Here is a 19,223-nt window from a genome sequence, read left to right on the forward strand (position 1 = left end):
TACATTTAGTGAACTCATTTCTTTTACCCTTCAAACGTTTAGTTATGATTCAGAACAATTCATTAAAATAAAACAATGCAAGATCTTCCTTGTGTTAATACTTCTCAGGTTTTGTTTTCAATAGCTGTATAGTTTTTATTACAATGAAATACTGTCATAACAATATGCTGCTCTGTTACGCATTAATGAATTTTTCTAAGACCTCAAAAGTGAATACATTATTTGCATATATAGTTGTAAACTTGGATCATCTCCAAGATTTTAACTGCCAACTATTAAGCAGGCAGATAATGGAATTCTAGTTAATTAGTAAGAATAGCATTATCATATCCTTTATAAATAGCACCTGAACAGCTTTCATTATAGACAAAACATCTACAGCAATCTTATACATCTTTGGAAACCCAGTATTTCAGTTTAAAGACAAATGATCTGTGTTATTGCCATGCAATGAAAACCTGCAATATGAGAGCTGAACATCATCACCCATGTTATGTAATCACATTTTAAACAGCATTTCTCATCAGTCTCAGTAAGAGTTTCTGCAATTTATAAAATGAGAAAAAAATTTAAAATTAAAAGCCATTCACCTGCAAAATTAAAATCACTACACAATCACTAGGTAGTATTGAAATTTGTCGTGCTCAAACAAATGACAACAGCAGGAAAGGAATACTGTGCAGCGACTACTCCAAGGATCCAACATTAGATATAATTACTGCTCCTCCCACACTGGTTAAACAAATGAATATTCAAGTCCAAGCATTTTCATCAATCTACAAATTTCCAGAAATGTTCTAAATTATTGCCATTGTTAGCTTGTGCGGTCATGACCACATGAAACACAATATCTTTGGTATGACTTCTCAGTAGATTTTTACCTTCTGGATTTAATCACAATGACTAGCATCACATATTAGATTGAATTTAAATGAAGGGGCTGAGTTCAATCTGTTCAAGGTTTTTTTTAATCATTTCATTTTGACCTTCCTCCCCTGGTTGTGGGAGAATAATTTGCTTTGCTCTGGAACCTGCTGATCATCAGTGTTTTTTTTTTTGAGTCTTTTTTGCACACTCACTGCATCGCAGCAGTGAGAATGAATATGTGAATGAAGATCAGAGATGGAATATATCTGGAAATTTGAAGTTACTGATTTTGGTAGGAAGACTGGGAAAAGCATTAAAAAACAGCGGGAGACTGTTGGTGTGTGGAGGGTTTTTGTGTTTCCTTGTACATGAAGCATAAAGTTAACATGCAGATACAGCAAGATATCAAAAGGCAAATAGCACGTTGGCCTTTACTGCAACTATAGGGCAATTTTATAGGTTTCTTGATACAATAACAACTGAAGTACTGTGAGCAGTTCCAGTCTTTGTAGCTACGGAAGGCTGTATTTGCCTTTGAGAAGAGGCATAGGTTCACTGGAAACATTCCCAGTGCTGAGAATCACTCTATGAGGAGATACTGAAGAAAAATGGGCCTATACTCGCTGGAGTTCAGAAGAATTGGAGATAATTGCACTGTAACAAAAAGATTGAGAAGCTTGAAAGAATAGGGTCCATATTCTCTTGCTGGACTGCCTAGAAGTAGGACAATGGTCAGAGGAGAAGGAATTTCATGAAAGTTGTGATTATTTTGTACATTCTTCACCTAACACTGGTTGGGGATACTCAATCATTTGAATATTGAGTTGCCTTCCTTTTTACATGCATTACACAAGTATTGAGCATATTCTAGACTGAGAGAATCAGGAGATGTGGGGAATGGTCTGGAAAGTGGGCTGGTTGACAGCTGATTAGAGGGTTGATATGGTTGACTTAGTTTCCATTTCCCAATTTTCACAGGCTCCATCCAAATTTCTGGTTCTCAAATACACAATAATCCCCAATTATTGTTATATAAAAAAATCAGTGAATGAATGAAGCAATATGAACATTCAATGAAAGCAATCCACAACATTATAACACATTTTTTGCAATTTTTCCTATTTCTATTAACTTGCTGTAATTCCAGTTCTGGAATGTGTCAGACACATACACTAGTAAACATGAAGACCTTGTCATGTCATGCTGCAGATATTACAATGTACAGTCATATTGTGTAACACCAATTTTAAGAGTTTCAACAGCTTTACTCAGTTCCATTGAGAGCCAGAAGGTTCATTCACTTACAAATACAGAATAATGAAAGCAGTTTTACAGCAGAATAAAAGATCACAGATGGTATAAAATAACAGGAGTGTACAAACATCAACAGTTTGGTAATGGTCGCCACTGAGAAGGTTTAAAAAAAATTCAAGTGCTTTCCATCCATATTTGTACAACCTTGAGACAAAAGGATTTTCAACATTATAAGCAGCAAGACCTTTTAATCTACCCAGAAGTTTTAGGGTTTATGCTTCAATGGATGCTTATAACAGGATTAGAATTTCAGCCAATTCATAATTTAAATATGATTACTATTTTGTGCAGTTCAACATGATGTTAATTTATAGTAGCCAGAATTTTTAATAACAAAATACTAATAGAAGTAATCTTCCTGCTTAATATTTTGAAAATCTTTGTAATAGTTACTATAATATATATATATACTGTAGGCACACTGGAAAGCCTAATATTCAGATTTAAGCATTATGCTTATCACCATAATCAAGCTTTGTTTAGCATTCTCACTGCATTTCTACAGAACGTTATATTCAATATACATTCTCCTACATCAAAAATATTTACAGTTAGCACTAAATAAATGTGTATCAATATCACTTTCTTATCTGACAGTGAAAAGTAGCTGGCTCTTTATATAAACTGTACAAAGAAAATTAGAATATAACACTTAACTAGACCTAATTCAAGACCTTTGGCAGTCTTTTCAACAGTTCTTTGTACAACAAACATAATTGCAAACACATTTTTAAAAATTCGAGCTGTTTGGATATGAGCAGCAAGATCCTTCAAAATGTCCTCTAAGATCCATCCCATGAAAAAAAATCAGTACCAGCATGATGAAATAATTCCTTGTATATTTATGGGATTGTTGCCATTTCCCCTATTTAACATTATTTCCTCAATTCTCATCGTATCCTCGTAAAAGATTTAGCACAGATATAGATTCCTGTAAACCAAGACAAAAAAATGGTTGCCATGTTACTGAAAACAATCCCCTTCCCCCAGAGTTCATTTATTCATGCTGAACTAGTCTAATATTCTGTAAGCCCAAGATAATATAGTTCTTTTGTAAATCAGTCATTAGCAGCGTTTGAATTCATTTTCTTACATCATTACACAAGCACACTATCATTAAATATATACAATTAATTTTGAGAACTATTACCATTAGCATGCAAAGCATTTTCCAACCAATATAGTAAATAAGTTCAATTCACTGATGCTAGACAAGGCTCGTACTTATTCACTAAGCCATTGTCATTTATCATTAAGACTCCATTTTCCTGTCCACTTGAGAAGCGCCCAACTACAATGTGGCTGAATTGAATTCAGTTTGGCTTACGTACCATCAGAAATAACATGGTGACTGAAAGAGGTATGTATTCACTAGCTTAAATGGTGAATAAGGAACTACCAATGTAATCAACAAGAGTTGACCTCATTAGACACAGGAAACTAGAGTCCTGGTGAGCAGAGAGGGGGCTCAGCAAACATCACCTGCTGAATAGTCGGGAGTTATAGTAAAGGATGGCAACTCCATTCAAATGAACCAGAAGTCAGTGCCAAGTTTAGCAACAGTGTGAAATCAGATGTTCTACATCCAACTTCCAGCAGGTTCCACACTTCGGTACAATAGTAAGCAGGTGCAGAGTCCAGAACCCACTGGCAGTCACCACTACAGTAAGCTGGTAATTTTTCTATTGAACTCCCACCTTGTCTTTGGCATGAACTGGCCCAATATCACCACAGCTATCCATAACAGCACATACCTTAGTGAACGAGTTTTACTAAAAACATTCTCAGAATCGGAGTTGTTTCATCTCCAGCACCAGTGACTATGGCTTCTCCATCTGGGGGACATTGCCTACAGATTAAAAAGAGAATGTAGAATTTAATATATGCATAACAATTCATTCCTTTTTTAATTACAAGAAATCAGTTACATTGGTTTCTACAAAACCTGCTTTATCAACTGCTTTTCTTTGTCCATCTTTCCCAACTGGAGAGCATTGATGGGAGACTCACAAACCTTATATTGCTGGAGAGATGGGCAAAAGAATCCACTTCTCTCTCCCTTTGGAAGTCTATATTCACATTTTTTTTTAAAAATTTATTTCCTCTACACATTTACAAATTTTGAGAGTACTGTCCAATTTGATTGCATGGTATTTGTTAGAAAAATGCAGGTACATCCAAACTTTTGTACTGCAATGTAGGTCAGCTGGAGGCAGACTGACTGACCCTGTGTAGAGGAATTGAATTACACCCAACTTGCTAGATTGTATTTTTGCAGAAAACTCTAATCCTAGCACAGTTCTAGTAAATACTAAGTTGGTACCTTACGAACTGCAAGACTAGGCATTGCTTGATGGCCTTCCAGACATCATCTAAAAATAGTTGAATGGGAAGGTTTGGCCAGGTTAGGCACTGGAAGAGTGTCTTGTTGGCTGCAGTGCATCCAGCAATTATCTTCTGTGCACGTGCAGTATGCAGTGTGTGTGATGTTTAGTACAAGTATAATCTTTGGTTGGCCTTCTTGATCTGGTTGATCAAGCTTCGTTGATCCTTTGTGTGGATGTGACACACTGCATAGAGTGGAGATGCATTCCAACTAGGCTGCTAGAAAGTGGAGAAGTTGTTGCTGAGGGGCTTGGCAAATGGAAATGTGCAAAGTGCTGCTTAGTTCTCAAGATGCTACAACTTGTTAGCTGCACTGATCTTACTGGGAAAGTAATGTGTGTTCAGGCTTTCCTTAATCTGTGGTTAATTCTTTTTTTCTCCAGCTCTTCCATGAGTTTAGCATGTCTACTCATCACACTGATCAACTGATCAGTGACTAATGCCAATGAGATATTACTTACAGGATTATAGCTTTGCATTGCTCAAGAGGTGATAAAAATGTCTAAAGATCATCCCAATGTTGGTTAAATTTATGTTGCAGTATAAGTGTGTAAAAAGTGCACGTTTGTGATTTTCAGTACACAACAGAATAAATTTCATAAGTTCATGTTAAAATGGTAAACTTGTGTCATAAACAGAGCCAGTTTCTTTGTGACCATTTCCCATTACAAAACACAACATGATAATCATATTATATGGTATGCATTTAGTTGTAGGATTGTTTTATTGATGTTCTAGAATCCAAATCCAATGTTAAACTGATTGTTGTACATTAAACTGGCAGGTGTGGATCTCCACCCTCAAGTTAATATCCAGGATGTACAAGATTAGAAACTGATCTTCCATCAATCATTGCCCATAATGAACATATTAAAAATATATATTATCAAGGCTGCTGATGCATAATTTAACATGAGCAAAACAAAGACTAGTATCATTTATTCATTAAGTACAACCAGCTTTGTAGCTTTTCAGGGCTGGATGCACGTAGTTTTTTTTTTATAGAGCAAGGAATATTTCAGTTCTTGTGTTATGTAAAAATAATTAAGTAACCCACCAAGTATAGCACTCTGTATGAATGCCCAGTCAATTTGGCTACTTGTGTCAATGATGGATACTTCCACACCAGGATTTGATTTTGTGAATATCCATGAGTACTCACCTAAGGGTATTAAAAGAATTGCTTTACTAAAAAAAATATGCAAAAATAATTTAATGGTAAAACATTTCAATAAAAGTATCAATTGTGGTTCAATCAATATTACAGAAATACACAATAGCTGCAAAACTACATGAGAATTCTACAGTATATTTACTAGCTGGTTCTAAAACATCCTCTCCTCAGTATAATAAGATCCACAAAACTTTGTGTTCTCAGTAAATAAGACTTTTTCCACCCCCTCCCCCAGTTAATTGTTCTTCAAGAAGTCTCATTCAATGACTGGCCAACTCTAAAGGCATATGATTTTTAAATCAGTCAAAACCCAACATTTTTTAAGCAATATGAAGTAATAATTAAGTGAAATTTTACAAATACATTAAATATTTAATGGCTGCCGCAAAACAAATTTCACGACATACATATCAGTGATAATAAACCTGATTCTGAAATCTAATCAAAAGTAATTTTTTTATGAAGATACACTTCCCCAACATCAATCGCTATCTTGAGCTTTGACAAACCAAGTGGTCTACACACTGGTGTGGGGCTACACACTGGTGTGGGGCTTTCAGACACAGGCCAGACAGTTTTCTTTCTAAAAAAAATTGGTATTTTGTAGCAGTCTAATAGCTTCACTTCTACCAATACCAGAAGCATAAAGTTCCAAGTGAATTATTTTGTACTTACTAGTTCATTTGCATGTTTGGACCAGGCAAGGTTGCACACCTGCGAACCTGTATCTATGCACTGCAAAGGCTGAGAGGTAAGTGTATTCCAGAATCGAATGCATCGGTCTGCAGTTCCACCACCTGATGCAAGGAGGCCATGTTGATGGGGAGACCAGGCAATGGCTTTCACAGCTGCAAGATGCTCTGTATACTGCTGCACTGGACCTGAACTGGAGTTATTCCATACCAGAAGCTAACCAAATATGTTTTTAAAAAAAGATGCAATAATTATATTTTGCAATATAAAATGAAACTCATTTTGTGGTGGTAAAACACATCTTCCAAAGTCAATTACACAAATTGACTGTTATTTCTTTGGGAGCACAAGAGATTTAGCAGAAATGGCATGAACCAATAGCATTCTGAAACCTTATGTACAAAGCAGAGAAATTTTTCGAAGTTATTATGTCTTTCTCCTGAGCTTGCTCAGGTCCCACTAACTATACCCAAACATGATCACGCAGACAGTTAGAGTACACGTCTCACCAATGCTGCTTAAAACCAGGTGTACATGTGAGAAACACACAGCCGAAACGTGCAGTTCAACAGCTAATAAGTCCACAGTCAACACTCTATAATGTCCCTTGTGGCAGTTTTGCTTCAAAATCTAATGGCTATTTCACCATGTTTCATCTCTGCATATTACTCACAAGCATTTTGCAGAATTGAATGCAGTAGGCTATTTATCAGTGAAAGGATCACAGACAAGGCTGGTTCTGTTCAAATGTACCCTTTTGCATCAATTACTGGATGGGGATCGACAGTACGCAGCCCATTTCGACCTTCCCAACATACAGATGCTGGGCCAACCAAGATTTCTATAGCCAACCCAACTTAGCTCAGCTAAAATTGGTTTATTGCCGTATATTTTACATTACGAATATTATTACCTTGTTGTCATTTCCTCCAGAAGCCAGAAGCTGGTGATCCGTCGACCACTTCAAACCACAAACTTCCTGCCTGTGACCCTGAAGCCGCCGCTCAGATTGCAATGGTGGGGTGCGAATATCTCTCTGGAGAATAAGACGATCCCTACTTCCTGATGACAGCTGATCTGCATTCCATGCCAAGGCCCCTAGAACACAATCAACTTGAAATATAAATTACCAGTGGTGCTGAAAATGTGTGCAGCTATTGACACCAAGTAGCAACATAAAGTTGCTTCAATTTCACTGGAAAGAAATTAGTCTGATGAGACTCAAGCAAAGAAGTTATTTCATTCTATATATCATATACAGCCTAACGTCTGTAATTTCTTCACATGCCCACTTTTGCATTAGATGTTTTTCCAACCGAAGGGGCGAATGTTTCATGAATACTTTAATAAAGCTTCAAATCAAACTTGTAGGTTTAACGTTTTTATTACATCATTCACAGATGTGGACATCCTGGTAAAACCGACATTTATTGCCCATTCTAATTATCCTTAAAAAGATGGTGGTGAGCCACCCCTTGAACCAATGCGATGCAGGTGAAGATGTTCCTAGAGCAGTTACACATAGATGCTCTTGGATTTTGACCTTGTTTCAATTAAGTAATTAACTTCAAAAGGTCAGGATAACATGCAACTGGGAAGGGAATTTGCAGGATTGCTTTTTCATGCACATGCCATTTCTGTGACAGAGGTTGCAGGTTTGGACAGGTGTTGTTGAATAAGCCTTGGCAAGTTGTTGTGCATCTTGTATTTGTACACCATTGATAGGAGTGAATGTTTAAGGTAGTGAAATGAGGCTGTCAATTAATTGGGCTTTTTCTTGGATGGTACCAAGATGCTCGACATTGTTAGAGCTTGCCTAACCTAATAGAGTGTATTCCACCATACTCTTAAGTTGTGCCTTGCAGAGGGTAGATAGAGGAGTCAGGAAATTCCTCGTAAATGACAGACAAGCTTTGAAGGTTCAGGAGATAACCTGTAGATGGCGGAAAGGCTTTGGGATGTGGAAGTCATTCATTCATCACAGAATACCCAATGTCTGATTGGACCTGTGGGTACAAGAGCAAGTTTCTGATCAATGGTGACTAGTCTTGGTGATGAATTTGATGATGGCAATGTCTAGAATGGGTGGTTAGACTTCCTCAGGTAGGAGATACTTTACATTTGTGGGGCATGTTATGCACCATTTACTAGCCCAACACTGAACAGCATCCAGATCTTGTCCAGTTTTATTTGGAAGCAATATATCTGGTTATTAGGTGTCAATATGGTAACTGTGAAGAAACAGGCTGATTGGAGCTGTGGAGAGTCTTGAAGCATATACCTTCGGAACTAATTTGGATAGCAATAGGATCTGATTATGACAAAAGCTGTAACTACTGCTATATGCAGTATGCACTGTTGTTTCTTGATATCATGTGGTACAAATCCAGTTAGTTGAAGATCATCATCTTTGATGGTGGGGATCTCAAGAGGATGCCACGGTGAAGTGCCCACTTCACAGTCCTGGTGGAAGATGATTCCAGCAATTTCAGCTTTACCTTTGCCACTCATGCTGGACTGTACCATCAATGAGAATGGGAATATTTGTAGGATCGTTGTTCACTAGTTACTTAATTGGGGCTTATCACCAATTTACTTGATGTGGCAGCACTGGGGAACCCTGATACAATCTGTTGGTGTTAGGATCCTTTTGGTCTAACACTCCCACTATTTAGCATGGATATAGTTCTATAGTGTAGCATCCAGTGTAGCTCTCTGCATGATCTCCTTAATCAACCAGGTCTGGTCTTGGCTTTATGACAATGACGAACATATGCCAGCCCATGAGGTGACTGTTGGTGGTGGAATATAATTCTGCTGCTTCCGATGGCACATTTGACATATTGCCGAATTTGATCGCCTCCATTACGTGCTGCAGCAGCAGTATAGTCAAGCCACACTGAGTGACAGACACTGAAGTTCCCAGAATTGATTCCGTGCCCTTGCTTTCCAAGTGGTGTTCGACTTGAAGTACCACGAATTCATCAGCTGAGTGAGGACAGTAGGTGATAAAGAGCTGGAGGTTTCCTTACACTTGGCCCACTGCAAATGTTGGAGGACTTGAGGGCCACTCCTTCTCGACTGTTTACTACTGTGCCAACACCTCTGCTAGCTGGACAAGATACACCCAAGGATGGCGATGGAAGAGTCTGAGATATTGGGTGAAAGGTACAAATCTGTTAGTATGAGCAAACCAGGCTGCTGAGTAACTAGTCTGTGGGACAGCTCCTAATTTGGCACATTCCTCAATCGTCAAGGTGACCTTTACATGGCTGGGCATGCCTTTGACATGTACAAATCCACTAATGAGGACGATGCCACGTATCCATCTAGTTTTATTACTTTTGCTACAGGTTTTGATCCAACTATTCTAGAGTAATCAAGAATCAGAAATGCTGTGGCTCCGAGATCATATACAAGCATATAGAGCCAAGGATAGATTTCACCAAAATGTCATCAGTGAACCAGATGAGATCAACAGTTTCACCCCAATAGATTTTTATTAAACATTTATTAATTTAAATTGCTCTGCTGCCATTCATTTCAAACTCGTATCTGAAGTCCTGCCACATCTACTTGTGAACAGCAATGAATAATTTGTGGCAGCAAACAACTTTTTACATTTAGGTTTCATTTTTGGTGAATATTTACGAGTCGAGGGGACCTGGTAACTACCCAAATCTTTTTAAGAATTTGAGCTTATTTCACAGAGGTACCAATGCTCAAAGATGATTAGAACCAAGCTCATACACAACTGCAGGTGATTCATCTACAGGCCAACTCCAGGGTACCAACACCTGACTTATGGACATCACTAAATACAAACAAGCTCCCATAATATTAACTTCAAAAGTCAATACCATTACTTGTTCTTATTCACAAATGTAAATGCTCATTTCCTTGGAAAACTGATGCAATCATTCTAATTGCTATTTCATCCAAAAGTACATCAGAGAGCAAAAAACTCAACATCTCTTGCATGTGGGGCATTAAAGTGTGGTTTGGGAATGGAATTCAAAAGAGTGGTATCTACGCAGATGGACACACGTGCCAAATGCAGTGTGAAAATACAAAGAAAGCCAGAGCAACAATAAGTTGAGGGAAAGCAAGAATGGTGGCGGTTATGGAGAAAATGAGATCAGAAGTATGGCCAAAAATTATTCTGAGGCACTGGAGAAAACATAGGTCAGTGAGAATCTGGATGAAAGCCAATTTTAATTAGGTACAAAACAGGATTATGAGACAAGCTTAGAGTTTATGCAGCGTGTATGTTAGACAGTTATTAAGAACATTGAAGTAATCTAGAGATGATAATGGCTAGCATGAGGGTTTTGGCAGGCAGGACAATGCAGGGGCATTATCAATCTTCGGTGATTAAAAGGGGGCTTCGAGTTTAAACAAAAGGCCAATAGTCTCACTTAGCTGTAGACCAGCATTGAGAAGTTAAGGAAAGAGAGAACAGAATACCTTTCGGAGGCTGAAAATGTTGAATTTTGCATTATTAATATTTAAATGGGAGGGATTTTAAACTCACGGAAGTATCAGGTTAGGGCAAACTATCCTCCTTGTGGTGCACAGAAGGGTGATTTACTCAAACATAACAAAATTCAGACCACCTGTGGAAATTCCCTTTCTGTTTGGAACTTGGATTAGGAGAAAGGCAAAGGAAAAAAGAATGAGTCTGAATTGGAATTTTGCCTTGGTGTAGCACTGAAGGTGCACTATTTAGTTACAGCATATTAAACCAAAAATAGCTCTAGCTGTTTAACTGAATATTAAGTACGCATGTTGTGACCATAGAGTTTCCCAGCTTCCATCCTCAAACATCATCACCATAAACTAATCCCCTCATTATTCATCCTAGTGCAGCTTGTAAACATTTACTTAGACAAAACTCACAGAATAAAGGAATTATTGTGCAAAATGCAGTCACAGAATGAGTGTAAAAATATAGTTTATGAGGAAAGCACATATAATATAGTCAGTGAAAAAGGGAAACGAGGATTGTATAATGCATAACCAATTTTTGATAATTCCTAATGGTAAGCAATGAAAATTATTATGGTTCAATTTTAAAACTGGGTCATATTTAGCCATTGACAAGACCTTCAGAGGATTATGAAAATATAAATTAGATTCCAATTGAAATAAATAGCTCAAAAGTTTATTTCCCACCTTCATTGTGATTATTTGTTAGGTGAACTGGTTTGCCTTCCAAAATACTGTTGCAGATTTGAGAATTGTTTAAATATGCTCCTGACCAAGCATAGGATTTGTCACTGAAGTTTTTGATAAACATAAATGCAACAACTTACCCACTCTAGCAGAGTGACCTTCAAGTGTGGATAATTTCTTCCCTGCAGCTGCATCCCAAATTTGAACGTATCCTTTGTGCGTTCCAACAGCTACCAAGTTTCCCTAAATAAATAATTAAGATTCTAAAAGCCTCTTCAGTTTTACTTGAAACTGGAAAAGTTATTGCCATCTCAATGACAGAATATTATATCAGTATATTATATTATTTTGTCTTTGCAGAAGATTGATTCTCTAAATAGAGGAATGATCAAAATTTCTGGTGTGAAATTTAAGTTTACTTTAAAATGTTATTGAGACAGATAAAGTCTCAGTATTTTAGTTTAAAAAAATTGAATGCATCAAATATTTGAAACTGAGATGCACCCGCTGTACTACAAATAGCAACTCAGGTTATATTCAGATAATGTCTGAATGCCTATAATGGTGACATGTTCCAATACTGCACATGTGCAAAATAATTAAGGTGTTGCAAACCTGACCCCAGAACAACAAACCACTACACTGAACAGTAACCAAGGATTCAGCCTGCATTGCACCAAGGATGTTTCAAGATCTTACGATCTACCGTGTTCTGGAACATAAGTAATAATTATTTTTTAAAAAATCACCTCCATTTTCCAAATTCAGTTTCCTTCTGCCAATCTCAGCAAAAATGTTCCCCTCCAGTTTACATGATCCCGAAGTGACATTGAACTTTTTAAACTTTAATTCACATAAGATGTTACTAAGGCTGACACATTTCCCTTTTATTATCTTTTCTTTATGTATATTACAAAACATACCAGTTGTATGGCAATACAATACATTTTAAAGTGCATAGAATAAAAGGAAAAAGATCTTACTTTGATGCACGTTTTCACAAATTAAGTGATTAGTATGAAAAGTTACATGAAAGATCACTTTAAATAAAACTAGTAGTTAGTTATATTTTAAAATTAAAAAAGTGATATTTACTCTCTCTGACCAGCCAACTGATGTCACAGAATCTCCATCTATAGAAAGGTCACACAGTCTGGTTCACCTAGAAGGCAAAAAGTCAGTCTATAATTTGAGCAAACAATTTTTAAAAAATGTACTATCATGTTTCCCTAAGTCATCAACATTTTCTGAAATTTGCATTAAAAACCAAAATTGAAAAAAGAATTCACAATTTTTTCTAAAGTTCACTGCTACTTTATAAGATATTTTTATTAGTCACGTGTACATCGAAACACACAGTGAAATGCAGCTTTTGTGTAGAGTGTTCTGGGGCAGCCTGCAAGTGTGCCATGCTTCCGGTGCCAACACAGCATGTCCACAACTTCCTAAACCCATACGCCTTTGGAATGTGGGAGGAACCAGAGCAACCCGGTGGAAACATACGCAGACACGGGGAGAACGTACAAACTCCTTACAGACAGTGGGCAGAATTGAACTCGGGTTCGCCAGTACTGTAATAGCGTTACGTTAACCACTATACTACTGTGCCTGCCCCTAATTATTCTGACTTTCTAATACTCAAAACAAATTAAACTTTTTAAAATAATGCATTTCACAATAACATTAATTTAGTAGATCAAATAGTATGTGCTTCTTTTTATCCTCTCATTAATGTTTAGATTTTAAGAGCTCTGCCTCTTTCAAAAGCATGTGCTTTGATTTGGTACCAATATTAAAATGGTGGATGAATCCAGATTGTCCAATCTGAATGTGAGCAGTGCAAAGCTTCCTTGAATGCAGTTGTACCCAGTTAACTGTGTGGGTGGAATAATTTTTATTTAAATTTTCTAGAAATTTGGGCTTACATTTGTTCCCCAAATTATGAGAGGCTGGAGTTCTGAACTAAACTTAGTTTTACTTCTGATTAGGTTTATATCAATTTATGTACAAACTATAAATTAGATTCTGTAAAATTCTGCATTTTAATTTGTTGAATGATCGCTAATTATGACCTGATGTTATTCTGACAATTGGACCTTGCATAAGCTATCAATTACTCGGATTAGAGTGATAAAATTTAATATTTTTTTAATGAGAATGAAAGGTGGTACTAATCAACCAAGTCATTGTCAACATGCCAAGAAAGTACCTATGTTGCATTTTCCTTTTATTATGCAATCAAGCACATCAAACTCTGTTTGGCTGAGCGGGCTGTACCCAATTAATTCACTTCATTTGTTGCACGAGCTTCTCTGGTAATACTTTTTCTTCTGCCCATCCAGACTATCTGTAGAATTCCCCAATAATCTAACTTTGGTTCCATCCTCTCACTCTTTTTGTTAGAATATTGAGCAATAGTTGCTAATCTAGTTATTTGACTGCTAAAAGTGAACAATGTTTGCTTATTCAATTATTGTTGATACATCTTCTTGGATAATGACTATTACACAAGAGGCTGGATATTTAAATTGGATTTAAAATACACAATAAACAGTGTATCTGTAAGACAAAAAAGATTGCAGCCAATTTGATTCAGCTCAAATCAACTAGGAACATTAACGATTATTGCAGAGTACACTGGATGGCACATAGTCTCGAGGTCGTCAGACATTTATAAAAGTGAACTTGGTCCTTGCTAGTTAGCTTTAAATTACAATTCCACACTTAGTGATATAATTGTTGAGATATTTCCTGCATTTTATAATTTTATATTTATAGCAGCCGCTGTTTCTGCATTTCAATGCCCTAGCATCTCCTTATTGATTCCATTTCTTTGCAACTTCCTTGTATATCTTCCTCTATTGACACGCATTCAGACAGCTCAGCTATGGTTAATTAGCATTCAATGTTCTGATTTAGGTGGTATGAAAAGCAGTTGTGCCAGACTGCACAATGGGGTAACAGATAGTGCTGCCACCTCTCAGAACAAGCAACAAAGCTTCAAGACTGATCACTGGTGCTGTGTGGATTTTGCACATTCTCCCAGTGACTCAGTGAGTTTTCCCCGAGTGCCCTGGTTTTCACCCACATCTCAAAGACATGCTGGTTGGAAGGTTAACTGGCTACTGTAAATTACCAAGCATAGGTTGCTGGTGGGTGAAGTAGGGTGGAGTTGATGGCATGGGAGAAGAGAGAGAGAGAGTGAGAGAGTGAGAGAGAGAGAGAGAGAGAGAGAGAGAGAGAGAGAGAGAGAGAGAACGCGCCAGGGGGGAGGGAGAGCGTGAAGGTTATAGGTAAAAAATAGGGGAATGGGATAGGTCTGAGAGCTGGCAAAGACTGATGGGCTAAATGGCCTTTTCTACCATAAGAAGCACAAGGACCTTGGTCTTCCACCCGATCACAGACATTTCTTTTATGGTCTCTACCCACTCCCATGCAACTTTAAACACACTTGTTCAGTTCTGACAAAACATCATTGACTTGAAATGTTAAATGTGTATCTGCTACCCGACTGGTTGAGAATCCCCAGCTTTCTAAACCAAACCACATAACACCCAAATGGTGATTGTGCTAGAAGTAAGAGTTGCAGAGGAACATTGAAAAAGGAACAAGGTAAAAAAGGAATCTGTAGGCTCACCTGGCTCGTACAGGCACTCCAAAGGTACACACAGGTACCAAGTCCAACACTTAATACATTTAGGGAAGACCAGTCTACAAGATTTAAGTAAAAGTCATCCTGAAGTTCTGGTGCATCAAGAACTTTAAATGGAATCTTTGAGATTTTTCGAGTAGGTTTTCTTGGTGACCGCAACAATTTTTGGCTGTTTAAGAAATATAAAAATTAATGTCAAAAGACTAGCAATAGTTATTTTTATTAAATCTTATAATGGTTCACGTTCATGCCCATGCCCTGTGCTACATATAGTTTCTGGAATTTTAAACCAGATAAATTTCTCTGATGAAAGAGACAATAACTTGAACAATTCATTAATTTAGTAATTTAAAAAATGAATCCTGAAAATCTACCAAATTAAAACCTAGATTTTAAAACCACTTGGTATTTCCATTAAGAGGAATGATGTCTTGTAGAAGAGTATAATGAGAATATGTTCTCAGGGCAAAGTTTGGACCAATATTTCCCCCACTTCTCTGTTAATTTTCAGTCTAAATGATTGTGGCCACTGGTGCAAATCCAGGAAAGTCATGATCTCCATTGCATGGCGATGATGATCAATTCTGCACTGTTTTTATGCCTACAGAGCAGTGTAAATGTATTAGGAAATCATATCATGTTGCCAACAATGGCACAACTAAATTAAGGCATGACTTTCTGAATCTTTGCATTGGAAAATTAGCCCAAAACTATTGATACATCATTCAAACAAGGAATGAATTCTGGAGCATTATGCCAGGTTCAGTTTATTATCATCACATTTAATCATCATATTCACCCCTTAAGATGGAAGATACCAAGTGGTTTCAAAATCTAAGCTCAGTCAGGTAGATTTCAAGTATTCGTTATGAAAGATCACAAAACTAAAGGATTGCTTGCTGATGTCATCCAAAGGAATAGACCATTCCAAATCCCAGACTGAAGGAGAAACAAGAGGACGAGAACAATAAAGAACAGTACAAAGCACAAATGCAGTTGTTCAGATTCAGTTTGTGGTTAATTCACTGATTTTTTCATATTTGGCTATTAGTTGAACAGAGCTTACCAATTCCAAATGAGATTAAAATAAAGGCATCTACAAAAAAGTCTAGCCTGCTACTGTTCAGTTGCTCAAACAGAAAATGAAGGATTTTTGCAAACTTTCTACTAAAGCCTTTAAAATGTTTTAGAGATAGAGAACTTTCAATACATAGATTATTTAAATACAGAGTTAATGCAATGTCAGAGCTCTCATTACAAAATAGCATAATCTAGGTTACCTTTTATTGCTAACAGGAGATAAGGAATAAGGAGAAATGTCATTCCCGTCATCAGGACTTGCACGCTTTGTGCTAAGAGAATACTAGAAAATAAATAATCAGAAGATAATTCTGGTTAAAGACAATAAAATAATGCATTTGAATTTTGCATGGAAACTCGGTTTAATTCTTTTAAAATAATTCCAAGGGAGTACACAAAAGCAATTTAATGGTTACTTGGAGAGATGAGATGTACAATGTTAAAAAAATTAATCTAAAGAACCTTAGATGTGGCAGTTATAATCTGGAATTCCCTGGCTAGAAGTATAATGGAAGCAGATTCACTTCACTTTCAAAGGTTTTATCAAGGGTCAGCACATAAATGAGAGAAAAAAAGAACAGAGAGGCCTCATGGGATCAGAGGATAAGGCTGGGATAGAATGTTAACCCAACTCTTACAAATCTATTCGGGCTGACAGCAGCCATCACTTGTTTCTTTCCCATGAGGCCAAAACGCAAGATCAGACTCTATCCAACATCAATTCCTCTAAGCTATTCCTCTACCACTAATTAATGCTAAACTCAGGCTAAAATAGGCTCAGTAATGTTAGAACCTTTAAAATTGAGCAGATAAATCTTATCAGGTCTTCATGTACTTTGTCAATAATTTTGTTCCCACTTACTCTGTAAAAATGTTGTTCATTCACCTGGTACCACTGTCTGTGAAAATGTCCCTTATTCTGCTTCAAAATCTTAACGTGCTGTCAGTATTTTTTCCAAAAATTCCTTTTGTGGCCATGAAATTACCTTCAAGTATACGTGAAAGTGAATAGACTATGTTTTGTGGGGTAAGCAGATCATACCTTAAATAAACTTTTCTTTTCAGGGGTTGAAGGCTGTAATCTCCTATCTTCAGTTTGAGGGTCCTGAACCTTTTCAATCCCTGCTCCAAGCAATTCATTTCTAAGTAATGCAGAATAAGCAAGTCCATCTGTAAACAAAACATGTTCAGAGGAAATTTTAAATTTAAAGGATAGCTCAATGCGAATACAGAATTTTTACTTACTGCACTTTGCTAAAAAGTTTATCACATCACTTGCAAAACTTTTATCCTGCAGCATTTTGTAGGATGAAGAAGGTAAAGGATATGAAAAAGCTGCATGGGTTACCAATATTAAATACTATATTATGAACTCAAAATGAGGGTAATGTTGTGTTGCACTGCAGTAACGTTATTTGTTACAGCTTATTTGTTCATTGCTGGTGGGCATCTCAGCGGATTGTGTTATCAAATCATGAGAGTTGAAATAATGAGTAACAACTGAATGAAACATGGGAAAATTAAAGTTACATCCAAAGGGCCCTCCAGTAAAGCTTCAATTACTATTTTCCAAACACAAGACAATTTAAATAGGAAATTTACTTCCAGGAATTATCTGTGGATAACTGGATCACGTAAGTGAAACATTAATTAGCGCTGCTTAATGAACTGATGAATTAATGTTTGTATCATGAGAGCCAGGCAGCTGACCATACCGTTTTGAAATGCTGTACATCCTGGATCCTTGCCCATAAAGGCAGGACACCCATACATTTCTCTTAAGAGTTCATGAACTTTCAAACCAAATTTAATGATTATCAGAAGATTTCAAGATTTCTTCATTTCTAGTCATCAAGTTATTTTAATTGAACACAGTAAGCTATGGTGGTCAAACAGTCATAAAGCTGTATCCTTTATTTTAACATTTGCTATTGATTACACATTCTAGTTACTGAGGCCCCAAGTATAATCTTCCTATAGTTGTGTGAATAGTTAAAATAATTGTTAGCTTTTATTTAAATTAGATTAACTCGTCAAACTAAGTCAGTGAGTGTACTGAGGACATACAACGTAACAGTTTGCATAAGTCTTTTTTGATAGTGTGTGTTGCTGTTGTAACACGAAGAAGTAGAAGTAGCAGAAATGTATGGTTGAAGGAAACATTGGCACATGTAAGATTCAGAAACAACTATTATAAAAGCAGAGAAAACACACCAGAGGATAACGCAGCAGCGGAACAAATTACTGACACTGGATGAAATATACTTAGTATAGCAACAGTGCAAGGACTAAAGAACCATAGAACCATACAGCACAAAACAGGCCCTTCGGCCCACCATGTTGTGCCGTCCATCAAACCACCCTCACACTACCTAACCCCTTCCTCCCGCATATCCCCCCCATCCCACAGGAGCTAGGAAACCCAAAACTCTGAACTCTTTTGCTAACCTTTGGAATTACGCTATAGAATGCACGGGCAACTTTGTGCTTTCTCTTGCAGTGGAATTCAAATCTTTGTTATTCTGCAGTGAAGGTTACACGAGAAGCTGCCCAATGAAAATGTATATAGCACTGAAAAACACAATCTACCTTTCAGCTACAGATGGGTTCCTAGAGACAGGTAACTCTGTACTAGAATGGTATTTAGGGCTTGGTTGCCAAAAACTGGAACACTACTTACAAGTGTTGGAACCCTCATTAGATATACTATGCTTTTGTCAGATTATTCTGGTGCCTACTAACAGGAGGCTCATGACTCATTAATGCAAGAACATAAGAAATAGCAGGGTAGACCATTTGTCCCCTTACACCTGCTCTGCCATACAATAAGGTTGATCAAGGCGGACTTTTACCTTGCTATCATTTTTCCATACCAATCACATA

General features: G+C 37.0%; 1 protein-coding gene across 1 annotated transcript in view; it reads right to left on the reverse strand.

Annotated features, from left to right (window-relative positions):
- Positions 1 to 1,481: 1,481 nt before the first annotated feature.
- Positions 1,482 to 19,223, reverse strand: part of fzr1a (fizzy/cell division cycle 20 related 1a) — a 31,526-nt gene continuing 13,784 nt past the window's right edge. Inside the window, 12 exon segments of the mRNA XM_052038301.1 lie at positions 1,482 to 1,521; positions 3,936 to 3,964; positions 3,967 to 4,020; positions 4,022 to 4,030; positions 5,624 to 5,728; positions 6,416 to 6,649; positions 7,347 to 7,531; positions 11,749 to 11,851; positions 12,704 to 12,765; positions 15,242 to 15,429; positions 16,541 to 16,623; positions 17,383 to 17,510. Coding sequence (XP_051894261.1) covers positions 1,482 to 1,521; positions 3,936 to 3,964; positions 3,967 to 4,020; positions 4,022 to 4,030; positions 5,624 to 5,728; positions 6,416 to 6,649; positions 7,347 to 7,531; positions 11,749 to 11,851; positions 12,704 to 12,765; positions 15,242 to 15,429; positions 16,541 to 16,623; positions 17,383 to 17,510 — 1,220 coding nt within the window.

The sequence above is a fragment of the Pristis pectinata genome, chromosome 24 (assembly GCF_009764475.1).
Source record: "Pristis pectinata isolate sPriPec2 chromosome 24, sPriPec2.1.pri, whole genome shotgun sequence".
Lineage (NCBI taxonomy): Eukaryota > Metazoa > Chordata > Chondrichthyes > Rhinopristiformes > Pristidae > Pristis > Pristis pectinata.